Raw genomic sequence first — 26,373 nt, 5'->3', positions numbered from 1 at the left:
TCAGGCCACAGTCACATTTTTAATAAAAGCACTTTGAGTCAGTGACAAAAGATACAGCAGACATAATTCAGAAAATCAAGTTTGGGGTAGAAGTGTGCTGCTGGTGTTTTCATAGGATCAAACAAGATCCCTAAACCTAACCGTCCCCTCAGTGGTTTCTCAGCCATTCACGACACACTAGAAGGCTGCTAAAGTCACCCTTGCTTCACCCCTCCCAGAATTGCTATGGAAGCAGGATAGAAGGTAATCTGACCAAAATCAGTGGAATAGATTAAGCCAGAAAACTCCTGTTCTAATTTGAGTAGATGATTATGTTGATACTATAGGAGGGAGACCAAGCAACCTACAAAAATACTCCTCCCTACCTTCCCCAGTTTCACAAATGCACATTTCGGCTATGGCACCTTTGTGGAGAGAAGCCTGATACAACTAGCCTCAAAACAGGACTTATTTAGTTTGAACAGGGCATGGCAGAACACATCTCTGTAGAAACTGTTCCCCATCTTATTGATTAGTCTACTCAATCAGGCAGCTGGCCACATGTTTGAAAAGAGTAGGCATTTTCATCTAGCATTCTTTTTGCCCTGCTCCTCTTATTGGGACACTAGAAGCCAATAAAAAGGAGCATAGGATCCTTTTCACTGTGACATTAGTGAAGTAGCCAATTCTAATTCCAGGAGTCAGTGATCCTCTTTCACTAAGAAAACAAGCCCTGAAGCTCCCTTGGTAGGGCGATGAGTTCTGCAGCACTGAGAGGAGGATGGAGAGGGGCTTGTTCTTAGAATCCCAGCACACACTAGAGCTTTGGAAGGTTGTATCCCTGCACTTTGGTCTTTGGGTACTGCCACCTGCTCAGTATCTGTAGTGGTCTGGCTTGAATGGCCCATCCTTTGACAAGCCTAGATATTTGGCCTGCTTCTCACTCAGCTTCGTCAGCTTCACGCACAGTTTATCCAGATGAGCAGCAGCCACAGCTTCATCCAGCTGGAAAACAAAGCATCGAGAAAAGAACATTAGTAGCTTCAGTTCAGGAAGTCATGGCCAACAATGAGAAATGAATGCCTGAAGCCAATAACAGCCCCAAGGAAGATTTAATGACTGTTCATCTGTGTCAGTCTGTTGAGCTCTTTTCCTGCCAACATTCAACTGCTTGAGTGCAGAGGCATCTAATCTTGAGCACAGAACCATTTTCAGATGTAGAAGCTCCAAGCTTAATTTGACTCCCTCAAAAGCCTAAGTGAGACAGACAACTATATATTAAAGCCCATTTCAACCCCACTTACACATTCATATCCACCAACATGTAAAGAAATGAGGTAAAACTATTCGAAGATAAGAATGTCCAGTTTGGTAGAATGGAAAAGCCCCAGTCATGTTTTGACCATAAAGGCATCTGTACATTCTAGACTTAATATTTTAGAACCATTCTAATACTGACAAAATGCATCTTCTTTCTAGATACACCACCTTTGGGGTATGTGTGTTAAGAATATTCATTCAAGAAATCGTTCATTTAGCAATAATACTATTATATATTGTCATGGTCTTCATGAACAATAAAGCCAAAGTGGGCGAGTATATCATATTTTATACCCAACTTTGAGCTTTTCTTTATGCCAGAGGTGTCAGACAGACATGCGATTGAAAAACACGAGCAGAAATTGGAAGATAGTTAAGGACTACAAAGGAAGAGCAGAAGAGTCAGAATACAAGCAGTAACATAGAAAGCTTGCTACTATGTTAAACGGGAAGGCAGATCAGTAAAAGATATTCAGAGACAGAACAGCATTAAGAAGGGATCAGTGCTGCTGAGTTCATAAGATAGAAGGAAAAGTTTTAACATCATTTGTAACTCCTGCAATGTACAAGTACTCATTGCTAAAGAAACACAAACAAGGTAAATCTAAATTCCAGCAGCAGAGAAAAGACTGGTATGGTATTACCTCCATGCTAATCAAATGGATGTGAAAGGTCACAATACATTTTGTCAAGAAAATCAGCAATCAAGAGACAGATCTTTAGCTTGTGTGAACAAGCACATCCTGAACAAGGGTGTGCTAACAAACCACCACTGTAAAGTAATCCCACTGCAATAATCAGGTAAGATGTCAAAAAGCTACATTTGAACAGAGTAATTCAGTGCAGCTCAACTTGTTCATAGTAACATGGAGCTGTTAAAACCTACTGAGAACCAGCGTAGCTGAAGATGTACAAACAAATAAAGACAATAAGTGAAATATTTAAAGAACATGGAAGTAAACCATGGAAGTTACAGAATGCTACGTAAGAGCCAGGTTTTCTTTCTTTCTTGATATTCCTAACTGGAAGGACTGTACTTAAAATGGGAAACAAGTATTTAAAGTTTGTAGACCCTGCCAGTAAAAAAAAACAAAAAAACAGGAGGGTTAAAAAACAAATACATATCTGGCTGAAGTGGAGTGCCGTAACAAGATCTGATAGGTGCACTGCCAGCACTGTTACAACAGATTACACCTACTTGAAAAAGGAGCTGCTGCTGAGTTGCTGACATTTCCCATATCAGGTTCTCAGACTGCAGCAGAGAGAAGCTGTTTCACAGCTGCTTCAGCTTGTGGACTTCAAGATTTAGAGAAAGATAGACTGATATTCTTACCTACTGCACACTTAAAATCAGGAAGCTGAGCATAAAAAAGGGCAGGCTTGGCACCAAGAATATAGATGCAACAGCTTGCCTAGATTTCCAGGAAAATACATTGCAGAAGTACATGCATGTTCCTAGCTAATCATCAAAGCAATAGTTTGCAGTCCAAGAAAATGCAACATTTGGCAGTTCTTAGATTTACATTTGGATCTCAAAGTTACTACACAGAACAAGGAAAAATACTAGCCAAAAAATTATCAAAGAAAGTTCTACCCATCTTTAGTTGGTTCTGACAAGATAGCTTTACTCATTTAAATTATTCATGGAGCACAGTTGGCAAAGATGATCATTTTGTCATAGTACATGAACCTGAACACATCATTGCCATATGCTTCACAAACATGCAACTATTTGTAAGCAACTGATCTGGGTGTTACTTCTCCTTTTCAGTTCAAGTACATGTATGATTACTAAAAACTGTTATTCAGGAAGAATATGAAGGCACATTTTATTAGCAACATTGGACTATCTTTTTTTGAGGGAATTGTCAATAAAACTTTTCCTCTGAAGATAATTATGTGTGTGAGAGCTTACTGACCAACTCATACATCGTATTTCTGGTACACTTTATTTGATCATTAACGGACAGTTTTGGAAGCTTAAGACCCTCAGCAAATACTTCATATAAAAGCCCAAACACACACTTTATACTTCCCAGATGAGAAGTGTTTTCACATTAAGTCTCACACCCGGCTGCATTTCAAAGGCAGTGGGATTTTACTCTAGTATCTTTTTCAATGACCATCTCAAATTCTCAGGCTTGTTTTGGAAAATTAAAACCAGATTAGTCTTACAAAGGAATTTGCAAGTTATGACATGACCCAGATTTCTCCAAGAACAAAGAACCCACAGGTAAGTTTAAAGGGAAACACAAGGGAATTTGTGTCATGAATGTTTTGTGAAACTATTAGGATCAGATTGTGATAAGCTCTGCTCAGGTGCAAATGGGACCCAGGCTTGCTCTCAACCACAGTAAAAGAGACTTCTAGTTTTGCTCTAGCTTCAACCCTGCCTCACTAGACTTTTCTGTTGGATAGGCATGTGACAGCTTGCTGTGAATGCTGACACTCAGCAGAAGGAACATGTTAGCTGGGAAGAGCTTCCAGACTATCCTGAGGCAGCATAATGCTTCATCTCAGTTCTTCACAACCTCCTAGCCACAAAAAGCAGCCCACTTCAGACTAACAGGCTTAGTGTGACCAAAGTTAAGCACTTACTAATAGACAGAAGGTCTTTGTAACAACATTAAGTAGGAAAATGAACTCAAACACAAACAAAAATCTCTATTATCACATCTGAAGTTGGCTTCCTTATGAGCTTCCATCTTTCTGCTATTCTACCTCACCTTCTTTGGCAGGAAATGGACTCCAACAGAGTACTTGTCACTATTCGTCCACAGCTCAATCTGTGCCAGCACTTGGTTGGTGAAGGAGTTGCTCATAACAAAGCTAGGGTGACCCATGGCACAGCCCAAGTTGACCAGTCTGCCTTCTGCTAGCAGTATAATGTGACGGCCATTCCTCAATGTGTAGCGATCCACCTGGGTGGGAAAAAGCAAAAGCAGTTGTTAGAGGCAAAGGCACAGACAGCATTTTAACTCGCACAAAAACTTGGTGGGCTACCTTCCCGCATCAACAATTTAGCAATGGGCTTGGAATGTGGACTTCTATTAAAATTGAGACACCCCTCAATTCCCAGCCAGCATTCAAAGCCTGTAACTACCCTGGACTTCACACAACATGAATCTTGGCATCTGTTTCATGCCTAACCAGTTATCCCAATTTTTTCCTGATTCTTTCACAAGCATATCATCTCAGCTATCTGTGGTAGGGAACACGCTGCCAGCAGTAACGTGTAATTGTGTACAGGAATTACGTAACAGCATGGAGAGCCCAGAGAGAGTACACCTCTGCGTCCAACAGTCCAGAAGATTTGCATCTAACACTGGTGGGGTAAGAGCCAGTTTGCTCAACCTGCTGAAATTACTCCCCATTAAATCTTCCCACTTCAGTAAGGCAACTGATTAACAATCGAGACGTGCACAGTTTGTCTCCTAGGTACAGGATGCTGTAGTTACCTACAAACTCTTTGGCACCAGATTCTAGGAGAGACTGCTCCTTGAAGTCCCTTGTGGTTTTACAGCTCATCTCCTGTGATGAGGCCAGGCCCATCTGAGAGCAAAACAGGTCCAGAGACATGATGCAAGAATATCTCCCCACTTATCAAGAGAGCAAGTCACATTGAACCTGTAGCTGTGAAGAGCTGGTATAATAAATGGCTACCCTAGATTTCTAGTACAACCTACCCACTTTTCTCTCAGAGAAAAGCACAGCCCTTTGTTCAGGCTGATTTCCAGGCTGTGCTAGGGCAACAGGACAGGCTGTGCTGGGGACAATCTAAAACCAGATTGCTGGTTTTAGCATGTACATAGACAGTAACTATAGCAAACAGAAGCCCTAAGTAAAATTCTTAATTTCTCCTGCTCAAGACCAATACAGCAAGGTAGATTTTATTTTTTTTTTTTTGACTGAGCAGTTTTATTTTTTTATGGATGTTGATTCTCCAAATGGACCACAAGAGGCAGCACGCAGTCCACCCCCAAAAATTCAACATGTACAATCAGAAGACTGTGGGATGGAATAATAAAACAAAGAAAGCAGCATGCTAAAAAAAAAAAAAAAAAAAAAAAACAACAACACATGAGAACTACAGCATTACAGCATTGCTGACAGTACATGCTGTTTACAGATTAAATGGCTAGGATTTACAGATTAAATTGAGGTTTGAATCTGGTGGTTTGCATGTCAAGATGTTGCATCCAGATATTGACCCAGCATACACCCATACAGCTGCTGGCTTGCGTGTGGTATCATACACCTTTGGCAATCTGCTGACGTGACTGATTCAATCCACAGGGTAATGTAGAAAAATGCAAATTAGTTTTTGTATAGAAAGAAACGCAGAATAGTGGTTGTACCAGAGGTCTAAGTCAGTACTGTGAAAACAAGTCTCACCCATGGGCAGATACACCAGCCCACTTATAAGGTCAAGACACTGCTAGACAAGTACAACTCAAGTTATCCAAGTGCTAAGTTCACCTCCATGGTTAAATGCATCCTCCTTTCCCCTGTCTGCATTTAGCTTACTCTGGACTTTCCAGCTGCTTTGCACTTCCCTCCAGACAATAACATACACATAAATGACTTATTTTCAAAGCAAAAGCTCATCATTCCTTGAGCTTTCCTTCCCCTCAAGAGCAAAGTTTGTGCTACATCTCACTGTAATACCACAATGCAGGTGAGGGATACTGCACCCAGTGCAAGCACATTCAGAACAGCCTGCCAGCTTTTTAGGAATAAGCCTATTTCCTCCTTAGTTGTATTTTGAAGGCAACAGATGAGTCTTAGAATGGCACATTAAGACATCTTCCTATCCCAGAAAGGTTTCTTACACCAGCTCACAACTTGTAAATGGGGACCACACGTTACTGAAAACTACAAGGTTGGATGCTTCCATAATCACCCTTTACCTCGAGCTGATGTCTAGCAACTATGTATTCAGCTCTGATATTAATTCTCAAGACCAAGAGACAGATGTCTTCATAGGAGGGTTTTGATCATGGATAGAGATTTTTGGTCTTGTCCTATATTCCCCTCCTTGCTACAGGACACAGAAAAAAGTTGCTACGTCTTAGTAAAAATTCATGTATACAGAGAGTTGGTACTTGGTATTATAAAAACACATGGGTCCCCTCACCTGATGCGGAGAAAATGTGATTCTAAGGTAAGCACAAGATATCACACCTTTAACACAGGACTGACCTCTGCTTGAAGTCCTGAAGTAGACAAGAGGACCAAAGTGCTCCTTTAAGAAATTTGAGCAAAACTGAGAAGCCAGCAATGGCCTAACTGGCAGACCAGTGATTTCCTTCCCAGTCTCCAGCATAGGAACAATTCCATCCATTTCTTACAGTGACTTGGCACTGTTGCTCTGAAAAAGCTCCCAATGCATGCCGATGAATTCCCACGCAGCTGGTGAGGGAATTAAGTTGCCACCTTCCTGAGAGTTCATTTCTAAACCCAAAAGTACAACCTGTCTCCAGCAGTAAGCAGTAGATGGGTAAGGAAGAATACAATTAACTTCAGCTAATTACTTTAGCTACTTTTAAATGTACATGTTCATGTCCCTACGGCAACCCAGGCAGTGGCTTCTGTGTGAGCAGGTGCCTCCTTTGGGTCATTCTAAAACTCCTGCTTGCAACAGCAGTGGTTTACAGAAAGAGAGACTCAGGGTAGGAGGTAAATCTTCAGCATTAAACCATATGGACTACCTTGACCATAACTCCAGCCTTTTGAAAATAAAACATTTGTTTTTAACCAGACGCTTTTAATGTTTTTCATTCCTTGAACTACACTGCATCTTGTGTGCACTCAATACATTTGTAATAGGACCAACTCCTATAGATTACTGCTTCCTCCAACACTGACACTCAGATTTTCACATGGATTCGAAGAGCCACACTGAATGGGCTTGTGCAGGCAGTTTGTACATTATCACATTAACATCCATTTCTGCCTTTCATAATGCTTACAAACAGCTCCAGTTTTAAAACCTTTTAAAACCTGAGCTACCTGAAAGCAAACAGCATGCTACAAGCTCCTTTAGGACAAAACCTAGAGTGAAGTCAGCTCTACACTAAGGCCACGGGCAAGAACAGACCTGAATATAGTGATAACTTGAGAGTATAACTTCATACCTAGTTCAGCCTATGTTTAGTATCGCAACAGCAAACATAATAGTATATGAAATAATATGACTTGTAGCTGCTTATTAAGAGTTTGATGTGGGTGGCCAATAAGCCACAGGGAAGTTACGAAAATTGGAAGAGCAGATTGAGATCTAAAAAACACACTTAGATGTGGTTAAAAAAGTTAAAAACCTGTCCCAGAATGCTGCTATCAGCAACAATTTCCTCTTCAAAAGGTACACCAAGTTGGACAGAACCTGGTTTGCCTTGTTATGTTCTCCCTCAACATTGTTGTTACAAAGTAATTTTGATATAATTTAGTTTTGTTTCTCTATTCCACGACAACTGAAAAGATGAAATTTTTTTTTCAGATGCCTACTTCCCTGTGCGTCTACTGCCATGATTTGAAGTAAATACATACTGAGAATGAAAGCTGAGCAAGGATAAAATATCCTGCCTTTTCCACCCACGCTCAGACTTCTGGTCTCCACAGGTTTCTAAAACAAAGCCACTGAGTCTGGAAGAGAAGTCTGAATTTGGCAGAGCTCCACATAGGCTTTCCTGAGGCATCAATTTCCAAACAAGAAGTGCTTTGAAAAGCAAGAGGTGTGATTTTTTTCAAACCTTGACAGAATCCCTAAAAGACATTCCCTTGAGATTCATTCTAGTATCAGCACCCTGTGTCAAGGCTTAGAGTGTTCTGGTGCAGGGCAGCTACATCAGTGAACAGCTTCCTTTGAGGAAATTCAGATCAGCCACTAGGCAATTCTTAAGCTCTGTTCCTAATAAATTCTATACAGTCTCTTAATAGTCTTCTGTATTCATCATCTAGCTTGTTTCTGTTCTGTATTCATCACCTAGCTTGTTTTTTTAAAACTGAGTTATGACTTTGTTTTCATCTGGTGGCTATCAAGAAAACCCATTTCTATAGCTCGCTTAATACCCCACACATCAATGCTGACCTCCAGTAAGGAACAAACTTGATGCAGTTGCCTACATGACCAACATTAAGGCATAGGCTCCTGCTTGTCTAGGTAGTAGGAACATGTGAACAAAAAAGCATCCATACCAGGTGCCTCTTGCCAGAGACCATGCTGTGCTCCAAGGCACTGACTGGAACCAGCTGCTTTAATACCAACGCAAAAATATTATGCACAACTTGTCCCAAGTTATACAGGCAAGAGCAGATTAGAATTTGCATTCATATTAGCCCAGAACAACACTGCTTCCAAAAATAAAAGCTAGAAATGCAAAGAGAAGCAACTGGAAGAAGTGTCCCCCATTCTGGAAGCAGACGCTGACTTGCAATGGGCTATCTTCTGCAAGGTCTGTCTCACCTGAGGTTTAACATTCACCACCTCTACTGCATTTTCATTCAGCCACTTTGCATCAACTTCCACATCAAAATGACCGATATTACACACTATGGCATCATCCTTCATCTGCTCGAAGTGCCTGCAAAAAAAAAAAAGTGTTCCATTGAAAGTTAATAAAAAAAAAAATCTGTCTCCAAAATCAGAAGATGCTCTGGTCCATAGCTTTACTCAGGAAGTGAAGAGTCCCTAGATCACCGTAGTTGATTCTGACAAACATGAGATACGTGGGTCAGGTAATCTTTTAGACGTGAAATCTACTGGAAAAAAAACTTCAAGCCCCTAAGAAAGGACCCTTCCCTAGGATATGAGGTTATTGGAAAGAAAGTATTGTCCCAATATAGAAAGTAAAACTTTTTTTAATTGGTCAATACTAAAATACATGTAGTTATTCTGTTCTTTCCTACACAGAATAAATCTTTCTCAATAACTTTAAAGTTTCCTGCAATTTCACATCTCTGGAGACTAATGGCTTTATCTCCTCCCATTTAATCTGACCTTGCACTACAACACATTGAAACCTTATGGCAAAGACAGGAATGAGTTTGTGAAGACTGGAGGGACTGTAAATTGAGATCTGAGAAGTGATAAAAACCAAGCAGGGTATTTTATTGAGAACAGATTAGTTTCAAGTCTGTTGTGCACTCTCACAGATGGAATCACTTTCGATCTTTACCTACCTCCCCTTTTGTTCACATTTATCTAACAGAAAACTCAGACCTGCCCTTTCCTTTTCCAAAAGTCTATCTTTCCATCTACGCCTTTTGTTTCTCCAGCATTAGGTGCTATAAGACAACAAGTGCAACTTGTCAACATCCAACAGAACTGAAAGACTGAAGTCCCAGCTTCTCATTAAATTAACGCTAACACCGTATTGCTGGCAAGTTATGACTGCGTAAAAGTCTAACTGCACCAGGATGTTTTTGCTACAGCAAGTGTCTAGATCATACCTGCCCTGAACAATGTCAGTGCATCCAGTGGTGGTAACAAAGATATTTCCTTCTTTGCAGGCCTCCTCCATAGTAGTAACTTCATAACCTGAAAAAAGAAGAAAGATTATCCTCCCTGCCCAACCACCAGATGTTTTTCAAAAATGGGCTACAATACTATGAATAGAAAAGTATAGTATAAAGAACTATGAATAAAAGAAGTCTGTGCCTGGCCTACACAGGGTGCATGACAGTGACTGTACTTATCTTACTAAATACCAAGGTAGCACAAAAATCTCTCTCTCAGTATTTCTAGTGTGTAGATCTACGCATTCAGCATCCTGTGTCCGTTGGTGTAGTGTCTGCCACAGCTATCAGACTGGATTCAGGGGCTTATGTTGGCCAAGGAAATGCACCCACATACCTGCTGGTTCTAATCCGTTATGAATGGAAACGGGATAAACTGGTACTAAGAACAGCTACATTAAGCACCCACAGAAGAGCCAGAGTACAGCTTCATGTTGGAAAAGTAGAGAGAACATGGCACTAGTCTAAAGAAACATCTAATGAAGGTAAGATCTTGTGTTTTACTGTGGTAATATTCTAGCAAAGTCTTAACCCACACTGGAGGTAGTTGCCCAAGTTGAAGATAAGTTATTCAAAACCAGATAGAGCATTATGAAATTGAGGGCTTACCCCACAATGGTCTTTTTATCTTTCACTATAAATACATCTTCAAGGCCTATACTAATGAGCTCCTTCGCAAGTTACAAAGGAAAAGTTCCTCATGTCCTTAAATTAAGGAAGGAGTCACATCTACCTCTACAATATAGACAGGGCTGAAATCTACTGAAATTCCTTGACCAGGTATCATTTAGTGCTCTACATTAACATAGACAGAACCAGTAGTAATTTCTACACCAGTAGAAGTTTGTACACCTTCAGTTCTCACCTTCCATGGCTGCCTGCAGCGCGTTGATGGGATCAATCTCAGTGATGATGACTCTTGCTCCAAAGCTCCGCAAGGCCTGAGCGCAGCCTTTGCCCACATCACCATAACCTGCCACCACTGCTACTTTTCCAGCAATCATAACATCTGTAGCACGTTTGATACCATCAATGAGGGACTCTCGGCAACCATAAAGGTTATCAAACTTGCTCTGAGGAAGAAATTGGAGTAGTTTCAGAAAAGAACTGTCTGGAACTGAATAGAGCATGCTAACTCGGAAGAGATTTATTGACTAGATTTAAAAACATCTGGACGCATATGCCTCATGCACACCTGAAAATCCTACTATATAATCCTACTATAATTCACGTGCATCCAAAAGCATCAGCACCCTTTAAATATCATTCCTGCATAACCCTCAATGCACCAGCATTTATCTTGGAAAGCAGAAATACAGCTAAGCAAGGGATAAATACCTCCTGCTCCATCCTTAGGAACTTTTGCTTGCAGAAATACGTCAGACAAACCAACCTTTACCAGTCACAAGCTCATCTAAGTCATTCACTTTCTTTTCCGGCTGTTACCTGCCACCCACATGTGGACTTCAAGCAGGTGTTGACAAGTTCCTTGACATAGAATCTAACTGTAGCCCAGAGCCATAATTTCCAGGGTTGTTTTCATATTATTGAAATGCAAAAAAAAAAAAAAAAAAATGCACACCCTTGAAAAAAAAAAAAAAAAAAAAAAGCCCTGGATGTTCTAGAAATGGGATATTTACAGTAGAATGTCACATTTGAAGGTGGTTAGGCACTGGTACAGGTTGCCCAGAGCAGCTGTGTTAACTGAATTAGATTGTCTTTAAGGTTCCTTCCAATCAAAATCATTCTGTGATTAGAGGCAACACAGGCTCCATATGCTAGAAAAGGATATATGCTGAAAATCTGCTCAGTACCACATCAAGAAGAAAGCAAGAGAAAGAACACTTGTAGGGGAATCACATCCCAGCACCAAACCAGCCATCACAACACAGTAGAAGTGTTCTAACTGCATTACCTTGGTGACAGAGTCATTAACATTGATAGCTGGAACCTTCAGGGTCCCACTGGCCTTCATCTTGTACAAGTTGTGAACTCCAGTGGTTGTCTCTTCCGAAATACCTCTAATTCCTATGGGGAGAGTAAAATGATTCATCTTAGTTGGAGTTAATGCCCCTGCAAACCAACACATTCAATTGACAGAAGCAATTTCCACAGGCCTAGGTTATAAAACCCTTTGCAGGAAGCAGGGAAGAGATCAGAACCCTCATTTGGACCCTCCAATAGCAGCATGACGCTTCAAACAAGTTTCTTAACAGGACTGTTAAAACAGCAAGACAAATTTTTTATTTATTTTTTAAATAGAAGGGATCGATTCTAGATCAGAGTCAGGAAAGAGACAGTTCTATTTTCTCACCATCTGAGCAAAGAACTCTTCTGCAAAGAGCAAGATGTTCACTTCAGTGATGTTTCTAAAGCCTAGCCCGGTCTTGCAAGATGGCTTGAAAGGAGGTGATACAGAGATAACTGCATTGAAATTTGAAGCACTTGGAACAAGAAAAATTCAATTTCTCAGTTCACCATTCCCAGTCCTCCTGTCGGTAATCAGCTCCGATTAAACCCCCCAGATCCAGATGCTAGCTACATGAAAAATCAGTTTCATAGGTACTACTACTACAACAGTCAAAAAAAACCACTGTTTCAAATATATCCTTCCTTGTTTGAAAACAGCCCAGGAGGTGGAGGCCAGAGACAAAGGGCTGTCTAGAAACACAAACATACAACAGAACAAGATCTTGATATGACATGAGCTGTCATTCAGTCAGTTTGCTCCAAAATAAATACAAAAGCCAAAGCAGTAAGTGTGCTCCCTGCTTTAAGTGCCCTGACTCTTCAGACCTTTTGTCAGCCTTGAGTTTTGTCCTGAACTGGGATAACCACATATGGTACTAATTCCAGCTATTTCTCCTCCCTACTGTATCAGTAATATCTCATTGCATGTAAATGCAATTAGTTGACTGGCGGCTAGCAAACGTGATGCCCATCTACAAGAAGGGCCAGAGGACTGACCCAGGAAACTACAGGCCTGTCAGTTTGACCTCAGTGCCAGGGAAGCTCATGGAGCAGATTATCTTGAGAGTCATCACGCAGCACTTGCAGGGCAAGCAGGCGATCAGGCCCAGTCAGCATGGGTTTATGAAAGGCAGGTCCTGCTTGACGAACCTGATCTCCTTCTATGACAAAGTGACACACTGGGTGGACGAGGGAAAGGCTGTGGATGTGGTCTACCTTGACTTCAGCAAGGCTTTTGACACCGTCTCCCACAGCATTCTCCTCAAGAAACTGGCTGCTCTTGGCTTGGACTGGCGCACGCTTCGTTGGGTTAGAAACTGGCTGGATAGCCGGGCCCAAAGAGTCGTGGTGAATGGAGCCAAGTCCAGTTGGAGGCCGGTCACTAGTGGCGTCCCCCAGGGCTCGGTGCTGGGGCCGGTCCTCTTTAATATCTTCATTGATGATCTGGATGAGGGCATTGAGTGCACCCTCAGTAAGTTCGCAGATGACACCAAGTTAGGTGCGTGTGTCGATCTGCTTGAGGGTAGGAAAGCTCTGCAGGAGGATCTGGATAGGCTGCACCGATGGGCTGAGGTCAACTGCATGAAGTTCAACAAGGCCAAGTGCCGGGTCCTGCACCTCGGGCGCAATAACCCCAAGCAGAGCTACAGGCTGGGAGAGGAATGGTTGGAGAGCTGCCAGGCAGAGAAGGACCTGGGAGTGATGGTTGACAGTCGGCTGAATATGAGCCAGCAGTGTGCTCAGGTGGCCAAGAAGGCCAACGGCATCCTGGCTGGTATCAGAAACAGTGTGACCAGCAGGGCTAGGGAGGTGATCGTCCCCCTGGACTCGGCTCTGGTGAGGCCGCATCTCGAGTACTGTGTTCAGTTTTGGGCCCCTCACTACAAGAAGGACATGGAGGTGCTTGAGCGGGTGCAGAGAAGGGCGACGAAGCTGGTGAGGGGCCTGGAGAACAAGTCCTACGAGGAGCGGCTGAGGGAGCTGGGCTTGTTCAGCCTGGAGAAGAGGAGGCTCAGGGGCGACCTTATCGCTCTCTATAGGTACCTCAAGGGAGGCTGTAGCGAGGTGGGGGTTGGCCTGTTCTCCCACGTGCCTGGTGACAGGACGAGGGGGAATGGGCTTAAGTTGAGCCAGGGGAGTTTTAGGTTAGATGTTAGGAAGAACTTCTTTACTGAAAGGGTTGTTAGACACTGGAACAGGCTGCCCAGGGAAGTGGTGGAGTCACCATCCCTGGAAGTCTTCAAAAGACGTTTAGATGTAGAGCTTAGGGATATGGTTTAGTGGGGACTGCTAGCGTTAGGTCAGAGGTTGGACTCGATCTTGAGGTCTCTTCCAACCTAGAAATTCTGTGATTCTGTGATTCTGTAAATTCTCTGTATGCTACATTGGGCAAGACCCCAATTACTGACAAAGCCTATCCACACAAAATGCTACTCATTTTGTGACAATCAGAACAAATCTGAAACAAACCTATGCAGCCTAGCAGAATATCAGTAGTGGAGAATACGAAAGCTATGTTCTTTAAGGTCTGGAAAGATACATAAGTCAATTATTCTGTAACTGTATGAAATTAGGGGAAAATTAGGTATTAGGTGAAAGTAGAGGAACGCTTAAATCAGGCTGAAACCACCAACACGAGCAATATCCCTTGAAAGAGATCCAGGTTCACACTCGAAAGGGTGAGTGCGAACCACCAACAATCCCAAGCAAAATCCAGAAGTGTTTATGCAGTCTATTAATTTTGGGAATCAATGCATCCAGACCTGGCCAAGCACAGCAGCACACCCGAGGGGTCTGCAGGCTCCAGGGAGGTTTCTCGTGGCCGCAAGAATGACCATGGTCTTACGTGCTCTGCAAGGGCACCCACGCTGTGCTGAGGGCAGAAGCCGCTGCCTTTGGCTCCAGCTCGAGCACATGTTTCAGGGCCCTGCATGCCCAAGGCACAGGTCCCCACAGGCTCTGTGAACGGGCTCCTGTGGCACAGGATGTAGATGCTCAGCAACAACCCTCTGGTTTCACCTGCCTAGGTGAAATGAGAGCCCCTGGGGAGGCTGGTCTCTCCTCTGGCCATTAGCCCAAGGCCACCTGTGCCAATAGGGCTGCAAGGGAAGAAGGGAGAACCCCAAACTCAGAGCTGAGTTAAGTGAGAAACACTCAATCCCTTGAAGTCATCTCCAAAGTCTCCCAGCCTCCCCCTCAGGAAGGGAGGCTCGCTGTGTGCCCCAGCCCAGGCCACTGCCACCTCACACAGCACCCCTGGCAGCCGGGCCCTGCCCACCCTCCACAGACCAACGCCGCCCCCTAGCGCCCCCCCCACCGAGCCAGGCCCCGGGGATGCTGCCCCCCAGTGTCACTGCTGTGGCAAACCGTTAGTGGAAAACGTTCACTGATTGATCTTCCAACATCTTTGCTCCCTTATACAGGGCACACAGATGCTGATTTCTGTTCAAAATCCTCCTCAAAACCTGCTGCAACACGACCTAAGCCCAGATGAGCCATGCAAACCAAGAACCCCAGCAACTTTGGTTGTGTATACACCAGGTATGATTCAAAGCTGTTTTCAAACTGGGATTTTTACAGAGCAACAGATGTCTTGATAGAGTCTAACAGACAGCCTCCAGGCCTCCCCATCACTTCCCAGCCACCAGTTATTAGCAGCGGTGCTGTCACAAAGAGAAATGGGAGACCAGCACCTCTAGAAGGAACTATAGCTCTGTTAGGTCAGTGGTCCCCACTGCTCTACCATCACACACCTCAGACAGCCATCAAGTACCACACTTCACTTCATTACCTGCAGAGAGAGTAAATTCAGGTTTCAGCACATTGAGGGCAGGGAGGGGACAGGACAGTCTGAAGAATGTTGTCTGGTGCACAACAAAATACAGCATCTATAGCAAGTCTCTCTAAAGCAGCATTTTCCCCAAAGGAACAATTTCCCAGTGCAACTGACTAGATCAAGGATAATCTCTCCCTTCTGAAGGAAATCTTTGGGATTTGATGGCAGAAACCTCGAATTCAAACCTGCCCTTTCTTCTGTCCCATCTGCTAAAGACAAGCTTAGCAGACTGTCTTTAAAACTGTGCTAAGTGAACCCCATGTTAACCACCTCAGCAGCTTCCCTTCCCTGAAGGCCACCTGCCTGCTGTCCCCAGGTGGCACACAGAGCTGATCTAAGCTACCCTCAAACTCCGCCAAATGAAACACTTAGTTTTAATGCCTGAGTGCCTTCAGAACAGAGAAGGGCCTACAGCAAGGAAAAAGTTGAAGTAAAATAAAGAAGCCTTGCTGAACATTCAGGCCTGCTCTGTTCTCTTGTATTTCCTACCAGATCATTGAGCTCTAACAGATCACAAGTCATCCCATCTTCTCAGTCTTTTCTGAGCCTTTTGCAGAGATGCCACAGATGACCTCTGCACAAGTTCAAATGACGACCTTCTTTGGTTCTGAAGTTTTACCCCCTCCTACCTTTACCTATCTTGGTTTTAAGAGCATTTAGCTTAGTGGAACAAGAATATAGTACAAAAGCCATTCTGCCCTCTAATGGCAGCTGTGAACAGGGGCAAGGAAATGCTCCACAAGCTTTCCCACACAGCTGTTCAACACAGCTGCTAGCTGAAGTAGACTTGAAAGAATCACAGAGCCCTATTTTCAACTGCTCACAGCACATCAGGACTAAGCTAATTTCTGTATTTATTAGACATAGCTGAAGCATGGAAGACAGACAGTTCCCTCTAAAATTAGGTCAGGAAGCTTGTCCAGCCTTCAAATAGCAAATGATGCACTCAGCTCAGCTCCACAAGCTGTTCTGCTCAATTCTCAGCTTTCCTTATGTTTCCAGGGGAGAACAGCATGCTGCAACATCATCAGCGCTCACAATCCAGCCCTGCCAACTACTGTGCATGCTCTAATGCAACTGTCATTCTACCTCCATTCCCAATGAGGCCATTAAAATATGACAATTCATTTTCAATGACCTTCGAAAATCACCACAAGCCTTTAGCATTTATTAGCCTCTTATCCTCAAGGCATGAGAAAAATAGATGCTGCACAGTGTTTTTTTTAAGCAATGCTTGCAACAAAGGGCTAAGCACAAATCTTTAATGCAACCAAGGCTCTCTACTCAGTGGGTCCCATTCTCAAAGTCTTGCTGCTTCTGAGGAGCATTGGACTGGGTGGTAAAACACACCATGTTCTGTTGCCTTCTATAGAAATGAGTCTTAACTTACTGAACTACCGCGAGGAGGCTTCTCAGCTACAAGCAGTGCAGATAGTATATGTGTTTTAGTGAGGGAAACATTGATAGGTATGATATTCTGTCTAGACCCTTTAAAAACCCAGCTGAAGAGCCACTCAAATTGGGAAGCAACCCCAGGCAGTAGGGATGTTTTATCAATGGCAGACCATAGATGGTTGCCAAGCAGGGAGACAGCCACTGCCCTGCTGCAACATATCATACTGGTCCCTTGCACAACAGGAACACAAGACAAGTGATGGCACAAAGGGGCAGATAACAGAAGGTTGGTGGTGTGAAAGGAGCTCGGTGCAAACACCCTTAGGAAGAGAGACACAAATTGAGGTGTTTGTTACAGGTATGTGGCAGGGGAACAACCCCGCTAAACAGAATCAGAAAACACATTTTGGGCTTATCACAATGCCAGAGGTGTGACTAGTTGTGGTATCCTTCAGCATTAAACAGCAGAAAAGCAAACTGTCATGAATTTCAGGCAGAGGCAACCTAGAAAGCAAAAGAGACCTTTGATGGAAGAGAGGGGATCCCAGGACAGCTGAGCAAACACCAGTGAAAGTCTTGCATTAATTCAAAAAACACCAAGATGTTCACTGCTGAAGAATTACTAACGTGAGGTTCAGGGTCAAGGAGAAAGCAAGGCTTGTCTCACAGATGCAACTTCCTCTCTTCTCTTCCTTGTACCCCTTCCTAACACAAGCGCACAGATGGCAAGTAGACCCAGCCTCCTTCCTTCCCACAGCCCTGTGCCCTGACTTCTGATTTTTCCCTGTTCAGGCAGCACAAGGCTCAATAATGTTGATCCAGCAAACTTTACAGCAACCCCACCTCCAAGGACCAAGAATGAACAGCAGCATACCCAAAGGTATCAGTTTAGTTTCTGCTCCATATTCCCATCCAATTATCTCCACACATCCTAGGTCAAACACATCCTTTGGACCGCAGATGGGCCTCTGTGCTTTGCAGCAGCACATGATAGCCACTGGCAGAGCACAGAAGCTGTCATACTTGTCTAGCACAGATGAGCCTGCTACTGCAAGTCATGTCAAATTCCCTTCAGATAAGTCATTTTACAGTAACACATGCTAACCACACTACACTGATGTTTTCATTTTTACTATCTTATACCAGAGGTAGTAAAATCAACAAAAGAGTACCAAACCTGACTCTGTCAGCATCTTAGCTGACATAAATTGGATGAGTTAATGACTTGTACTTTATACACTGTAGAAAATTGCTCCCTTTCCAAGAAAAGCTACAGGTTGTCACGAGTTTATCTAGAGATGCGCTAAGAGGATAGGGAACAAAAGAACATTAATGACAAAAAACATGTATTAATTGCTAGCTGACATTAACCAACTCTAAAACACAGCCCATTTCCAGGAAGCTTTTGGCCAGGCAGCAGCACCAGTTGTCACTCAGGTAATGGATACAGCAAACAATAGCCAGAAGAATAGGTTAATGTAGTATAAATACTACAAAGCAGAGATGGAAACAACAGTTCCTGCAGGTAAGAGATTCTGGTTTTTTGACTGTACACAACTTTCGTGGACACATCCATAGCCTGCTGGCACATGCATTTGCATCATCCCTCCACTCCTTTTACACAGGCAGGTAATTCCCAGAGAAAAAATGCCTAAATGGCCTCCCAGATAGAACAATGCCTGACAAAAACTGCAAGTTACCTTTCAAGAGCTGTGGGTATTTAGTATGAACGAGGTTGGTAAGATCTCCACCATCATCCAAAATCATGTTGAGGGGCTGCCCATCCTTGAAGTAAAGAGTCTGTTCAATGCACCACAAATACTCCTCGTCGGTCTCCCCTTTCCAAGCAAAAACTACAAAGGAACAAACACACAATTAGACAGTTTCTTATTCGCTGTGTAATAAGGCATGTAAATAAAGATTTCATCAGCAGCATTCAGTAGCAGAGCCAACAGAGAAATTATCTGTGCCTGCAGGTCAGAAGAGACATTTGCATTGGAAAAAAAAAAATTAGAATGGAGAAGTAAAATTGATTTGCCTTCTGTTCCAGGCCACAAATTTCATCAAAACTGAGGCTGCACTGTTCCCCTCATTCTTCTGCATTAAGAGGGAAAAAACAAAGCAAACTAAAGCAGACTCATACCCACAATGCCCCCACTTCCTCCCTTAATTCACTGTTACCAGGAATTCAAAATATCCAGTGGATATATTGATGCCAGGTCTTGCACTTCAGCCACAACAACCCCATGTAGTGCTACAGGCTTGGGGCAGAGTGACTCGAAAGCCATGCAGAGGAAAAGGATTTGGGGGTGCTGACTGATGCTCACCTGAACATGAGCTGGGAGCGTGCCCAGGTGGCCAAGAAGGCCAACGGTATCCTGGCTTGTGTCAGGAATAGTGCAGCCAGCAAGAGCTGGGAGGTGATCGCCCCCTGTATTCTCTTCTGGTGAGGCTGCACCTCAGGTGCTGTGTTCAGTTTTGGGCCACTCACTACAAGGACACCAAGGCCCTGGAGCATGCCCAGAGCAGGGCTACAAAGCTGGTGAAGGGCCTGGGACATAAGTCCTGTGAGGAGCGGCTGAGGGAACTGGGATTGTGTGGTCTGGAGAAGAGGGGGCTCAGGGAGACCTCATTGCTCTCTGCAACCGCCTGAAAGGAAGCTGTGGGGAGCTGGGGGTCAGCCTCTTCTCACAGGTAACCAGTGATAGGACCAGAGGGAATGGCCTCAAGCTGTGCCAGGGGAGGCTCAGGTTAGAAACAGAGACATTTCTTCTCAGAAAGACCAGTCGGGCACTGGGACTGCCGCCCAGGGAGGTGGTAGAGTCACCATCCCTGGGGGTGTTCAAGGAGAGGTTGGACGTGGTGCTTGGGGACATGGCTTAGTGGGTGCCATTGGTAGCAAGGCAATGGTTGGACCAGATGACCCTGAAGGTCTTTTCCAGCCTTAACGATTCTATGATAGAAATAAAAAACACAGCTACAGCATTCTATAGCACAGCAGAAAAGAGGCTCCAGACTTTAGCATGAGCAAAGCACCAGAACAAAGACCACAAACTCTCCAGCAAATTTGAGTTTAAATTCTTGTCTTTAGCACAGTGCTAAAATTCAAGCTGCCGTGATTCCCTTATTCTTATAAAGGTGCATTTCTAGACCAGTACATCTACCACTATGTTTCAACAACTAACATGTTATATCTAGCAGTACCTTTGCCTTTCCAGGCATTTGTACCTGTTTCATGTTATACTCAAGCCCCAGTGATAACGAGCTACTCAAATGTATTAGGCATGATTTATATACCCCAACATTGAACACCTGCTAAATTGCCATGTTTTCCACTGTTTATACTGAAAACTTCAGCTCTGAGCCACAAGGAGCCAATCCTACAACTGACCCTTCTGCAGAAACGTGCATTAGTATCTCTTATTTTATACAAAGGTTCGGCATTCCTCCAAGGCCTCATAAATTCAGTATGTGAAGTGTAATATTAACAAAGAGCAAGTTCCACCAAGCAAGAATACCAAGGGCACAGGTCAAAAGCTTAAACAAACACTCCATCTATAAACTGCTCTTCAGCTGAAGCTTTGAGTGTTGAAAGCAGTGAGGGAGGCAATATCTTTAATATCATATCTGGAAAGTCTTCATTCATCCTTCGACATCACACACCAGCAACAGGCAGGAGCTGATGCCTGCAGCTAGTAATGCCACAGAAGCCGATAAAAGCTTTCTTCTGTTGCCTTAAAATGCACCACAGCTGAGGAAAGACTTGTGACAACAGCTAATTATAACAGTAATGAAGGACACCTCCCAAGGCAGAGAACCAGGCTGCCAGAAAACAGATTTAGCTTCTGCCAACACCCAGGCTCAGACCATGTACTCCCAGCAGACAGAGCCATGAGGATTGTATGTCCTTAAGCTGAGTAACATGGCAAACAGCTTAATGTATTTATACTGATCTGCAAGGAATTGCTAACTACTGGAAGATGACAGTAATAAAACAGCATTTTGATAGAACACTGCAGGGATATTGGTCTGCAGTACAATTGGCCTGGGTTTAGCCTTAAAATGTCTTGAATATTGACCTGCTACCGTAATAGGGCACATGGCAGTAAATATTCCTTCCCCAACCCCTGTTAGAACCAAGCTTGCTGGAAACCACCAAGCACCCGTATCACAACTACACACCAGTGTCTAATTGTCCAGCCCATTTAATCATCTTACTGACCAAGCTTAAAGCTGGTTAACATACAGCCCAGCTCTTCTGCAGTCTGCCACCAGATCAGCCGTTGTCAGGAGTGCTAGACTGTCTGATGCAATTCAGCTAGAATCAAACGTCCCGCTTTGTAACAATTACTGGCTTTGATAAGCTGTTTCTATCCCACAGCTTATTCAGAAGAGCTTGATTTGTACACAGTTTGATTTAGCTAGAACAGACTGTATACTATATCCCAGTTCATCAGAGCCAAATTAGGACATAGAAAACTTACCAGGGATACCAGCTTTTGCAATAGCAGCTGCAGCATGGTCCTGAGTAGAGAAAATGTTGCAGCTTGACCATTGTACCTGGAAAACAACTCAAGTTTTATTTGCTGAACAAAGTTCTGAGATATCAGGAACTATATATCCAGACACAAAAGAGAACAAAAGCAGAAAAGCATATTAGTACAAATCCCTGCCTAAGTAGCTCTGCAAAAGTTAAGATGAAAACTAAGTATTTGGCTAGGACAGGGAGAATGACATTTGGGGGGATAACATAATGGAGCTTTAGCTGTGCTGCATATTCAGACATCTACTTATGAGCACTTGTGCCAGACAGCCAAAGCACGCGTTCAGCTACAGATCTTCAGGAAGTGCAACAGTATGGTGGGTTTAGAAAGTCTGGGTCTGTAAGTTCAAATTTTCAGAACAGCCTTATAGCAAGTGTCCAGCAAGGGATAGCCACGCAGCAGCACACCTGCTGGCACTCAGGAAAGTCAGAAACGCAGCTGAAACACTACAGTCCATCAGCAGGCATTCTCTGAGGTTATGCTCACCCAACTCCCACTCTGTGCCGCAGTCATGGAAGTTTTCCCAGTGAGCTAAGCATTTTCCACAGATTTCTTAACTAGGCTCAGGCACCTAGAAGAGCAACAGCACGTCGCTGAGTTGCACTGAAAAGAACTTGCACACCTACTGCAGCTCCCCAGTGGTGGCTCCCAGGTCCCCAGTGTGACCTGAGAGACATGTTGGAGCTCTTGCTCTGTTCCCTACTGGGCTGACCAGCAGGTAGGTATCTGCATGCTTATTTACAGCAGACTTTAAGGAGAGAGGAAAATCAGGTACAACCCTTCAACCTGATTTCAGATATTCATCCCATTGCATCAAGAATCAACACTTCAAACTAAGGGTTGCAGTAGCATACTCTGTTTTCTTCCATCTGAGCCTTTAAAACCAACACTTAAGCATTGGTAACAACACTATCAATCTAGGGAAAAAATTGATCCAGGAAGAGCACAGAAAAGCTGAATTCAGAGTTAAGCACTACACCTCCTCACCTGTGTTTTTCTGATCTCCCTCCGTATCAGCATAGATGACATTAGAAGGTGTCATGAAGTTCAAAGCATACTGAATACCTGCATACCATCTACACTGGAAGCACTTGATACAAGCCACTTTTCAACTCTGCATCCTCAGATCTGTAATGCCAGTTTGTGGTAATGGCATAGACCCAAGAATTACTGGTGTACTTGATGGGCTCAGAGCCTAATACTTACATTGCACTGGTTATGAAGAGCACGTATTGCAATTACATAACATTAGAACTTATGTACACTGAGGGCACAAAGTATTTACTCTTTGTAAGCTTAACCACAAAAAGGGATACCAAGATCACTACAGCTACAGCCTCACTGTGTAGGGTATAGTTTCATTGTAGTTTCTCTCTTCCCTCCCAAGCACTGAAACTCCAGTAGAACAGATAAACCAGGGCTGAAACCAAACTCAAGGCAAAGTCTAAACTCACATGCAGGCATCAGGACAAGAAAGGAGCTCACAATCAACACAATCAAGCATCAAGCTGATGTAACATCACTTATCTTAGAGGCACAACCCTAATTTACACTTAGAGGAATCAAATCTTTGTAGGTACCTCTCTGAATGACTTGGATGAATGCCATATGACACTGATTTTGAGCTGCACTCAGACTAAAGCAGTTTAGCAATATTTAAGCAAGCACACAGCTGCTGCCTAGGCCAGCCATACTGGGAAACAGCAACAAACAGGAGCAGCAAGGAGCTTCATAAAGTTCAGCTGCTACCACTTGCTTTTAAATCCTGAAAAGGGACAAAAGTTTCAGTTCATAGGAGTTGAAATAAAGCCAGGACTGGAACTCTTCAAAGCTCTACTTCAGGGCCGTGCTATTTGCAACAACTCTGACCTGGCAGAAGACAACCCTAACACACATTCAGTCCTGGCACTCTATCTAGATCTATCCTCCTGACTTTTTGAGGAAATGCTTTAGCTATTATAGAGAACTTCTACCAGTGCTTTTTGGTCAGCGTGACAACACTCATTTCCTCTAACCATTTCCAGAGGTGTACTCCCAGGAAGGGGATCCCATACAGGGCATCTCTGGGCAGCCAGGTTGCAGGCAGCTACGATTCAGGAAAAAGGAATTTCAGATCACATCCCGTGCTTTACATAATTCATCATCAAGCTCCAACCAGTTCCCTGATCAGCTCACAAGCTACCTGGATTGTGCCAATCTTGGACTCCATTCTGCAAGACAGGCACAGGGCACGATGCAGCAAAGAGCTTAGAGGTATCTGAGTCTTTAATACAGACCAGGGTAACTGGTTCACAGTCACCCAGTGAATTTGAAGTCAGTAGGGTCTCCATCCTCCATCACTGAACCATGCTGCCCCTCTGGTGTTTTCTGCACAGCTCAAGGGCTATCAGGAGCTCTCAGACCGCTTCATTAGTTTTTGCTGACTTTGACGGCACAGGGTAGTTCATAATGCAAGCTAATCTGCACTGGAGGCAGTCACTAGAGATTCAGCATTAGCAGCATACCAGCAACAGCACCGCATGCCTGAACAAAACATGACCACATGGGAGCAGCTTTTGGCACCACTCCTCACAGTGCTGTGTACACTGCTGAGGGAGCTGCTGAAGCCACTGACCCAGCCCAAAACAGACACTTGTGAAGATGCTGCCTGTCCAGAGGGAAGATACACATCACATCCCAGGGGTGTGCACATTACAGGTTTTTGCTTAAGGAAAGAAGAGATAATCCACCCTTCCTTAGACTGCAGCACAGTCTCTTCCCAAAACGGACAGAAATTTGCGAGGATCCCCTACAGTAAGTACATAAATCAAAGCAGTGCCCCAGGCAGAGTGTTACCTAAGAGCATACTGACAGAGAATCTCAGACACTTTACCTCAGCTCCCAGCTTTATAAGGGTCTCTATGAGAACTGCTGTCTGCACGGTCATATGAAGGCAACCGGCGATACGTGCACCTTTCAGCGGCTTTGATGCAGCATACATCTCCCGCATCTTCATCAGCCCTGGCATCTCATTTTCGGCAATCTCAATGGCCTTGCGACCCCAGTCTGCAAGGCTGATGTCAGCTGCAAGAGAAGGACAGGTGTCAGAGCTGAAATAGCTGAGGCCTTGGTATCCCTTCACACACTTGTGGATAGGAAACAGCTGCAACAGCTGAACTGAACACCAAGCAGCAGCTTGGAGACAGAGCTGAGGGAAAAACAGGCCCTATCCCAGTTATTCCCTGCTGTTGCACTATGGTATGCAGGCTTTCAAACAAGTTTAGATCAAACAGTCCTAAAATAGCAGTGCTCCTGTACAGGCACATTAACCAACTGCCACCTATTGCTCAGGAATCCTGGGGCCCATTCATTCATTACACTCCATCTTTAAGCACCCATTCCTGCAGATACTGTCCGAGGGACTGTCACTTCCCAGAGATTTACTTTCACAGACTCGCACACGTGCAGGGACTGCCTGTACAGTAACAGCTTCTGCACGTAAGAACAGACACAGAGTACTGTGCTCCCTGCCAAGGGTTCCAGGGGCTGAGCCCCACCCAGCTCCCCCCATTAAGGAGGGAGCTGCAGGGCTCCCACCTTGACTCTACAGAGATAATTACTGAAGCATCATTCATCACAGCTCTGCAAAGAAAGGTTTCCAGCAGTCTAGCTTGGCATTGAAAATACTGCACCTGCAGTACAAGTGTGACTCCAGCCTCACCTACAAGAGCAAGGGCCAAACTGCTAACACCTAGGTGCTCTACCCCGCAGCATCATCCAATGCTAAAAGGCCCTGACACTTTTTTATTATTATTATTTAATCTCTTCCAGAGATTTCGGGAGCTTACTGTTTCACTACAAACATGGTCAGCTATATTTCATTCAACTACCTAGTGAACACCAGCCCTGGAGAGCATTCAGGAACACCAAGCCAGAGCGCCCAGGTTCATACTGACGAGCTGGTTGCGTTTTATTCCAGAATGAAGCCCTGGGGCCATCAAAGCTCTAGGGCCTGGACATTACAGCAACCAGGTCTGAAAAAGCCTAGCAAACGGATAGGCGTTAAAATGATGATGACAGGGGTGGGCAGGGGCTTTCTTTAATCTCACCCATCTTAAAAGCTCAGCTGTCTTACAAGGGGGTGTGTAAGGAACCGCTTGAAGTATTTTAGGCTTGTAGCTCTTGCATTCTTTCCTCCAAGGCAAGTTGCTTTTATGAACCAGAACCTTATGGACTAATGGTTCTGGTTTTAATTTAATCTTCAAAGGCCTCAAAACTCTATAGAAAAGCGTGTGGGTTTTTTTTTGTTTGTTTGCTTGCATTGGTTACCGTTGGTGCCATTTACATGAAGGTCCAAGATCTCAAACCCACCCCCTTAAAATCGCTGGGGGGCAGGAAGACAGGCCCCAGATTTAGAGGCACTTCCCCGCCCGGGGTGCTCGGTGAAGGGCTCCCGGAGGGGAGGCGAAGCCGCCGCAGGGCTGGGAGGGGGGGCCCCGGAGCACGGGCACACGGACACCGCCTCGAGCTGCCCCGCACCACGCCGCGGCGGCTCGGGGCGCCCCCTGAGGGCTCCCCCGCTCCTCCCCGCTGCCGTTCGGCCGCGCAGCCCCTTCCCAGGCTCCGATTACCGCCGAGCTCTCCCCGCCCCGGCCCTCTCCATCTTCCCTCGGCGGCCGCATCCAGCCGCAGCCGCAGCCCCGGGCCGGCGGAGCCCCCCGCCGCCCCCCGGCCACTCACCCACTTTGTAGGGCAGCTTGTCCGACATGCTGCCGGGCACCGCGGCCGCCGGAAGAGGAGGCAGCAGCGGCCGCCCGCCCGCTTTAAGCAGAG

At 44.4% G+C, this 26,373-nt stretch overlaps 1 protein-coding gene across 1 annotated transcript; it reads right to left on the bottom strand.

The window, feature by feature from the left end:
- On the bottom strand, positions 1-26,373 carry AHCY (adenosylhomocysteinase). The gene is made up of 10 exons (XM_084296507.1): positions 26,281-26,373; positions 24,434-24,624; positions 21,502-21,577; positions 18,718-18,870; positions 11,732-11,844; positions 10,682-10,889; positions 9,751-9,838; positions 8,765-8,882; positions 4,026-4,220; positions 1-984 (listed from the first exon to the last, which is right to left on the bottom strand). Exons 1-10 carry the CDS (start codon positions 26,306-26,308, stop codon positions 853-855), a joined length of 1,302 nt encoding a protein of 433 aa, XP_084152633.1. The 5' UTR covers positions 26,309-26,373; the 3' UTR covers positions 1-852.

Source organism: Netta rufina (genome assembly GCF_964035555.1).
Source record: "Netta rufina genome assembly, chromosome: 16".
In the NCBI taxonomy this organism is placed as follows: domain Eukaryota; kingdom Metazoa; phylum Chordata; class Aves; order Anseriformes; family Anatidae; genus Netta; species Netta rufina.
The sequence above is the reverse complement of the archived record's forward strand: the minus strand, read 5'-3'. Positions and strand labels throughout refer to the sequence as shown.

What these genes read in the sequence shown, in the direction of transcription:
- AHCY (XM_084296507.1), bottom strand. Translation starts at nt 26,308, where the DNA reads ATGTCGGACAAGCTGCCCTACAAAGTGG. An exon ending in ACTGACATTGTTCAGGGCAG is followed by an intron (nt 8,883 to 9,750) that starts GTATGATCTAGA and finishes TTTTTTTTGCAG; the next exon opens with GCACTTCGAGCAGATGAAGG. An exon ending in TGGTGAATGTTAAACCTCAG is followed by an intron (nt 4,221 to 8,764) that starts GTGAGACAGACC and finishes TTTCCCACCCAG; the next exon opens with GTGGATCGCTACACATTGAG.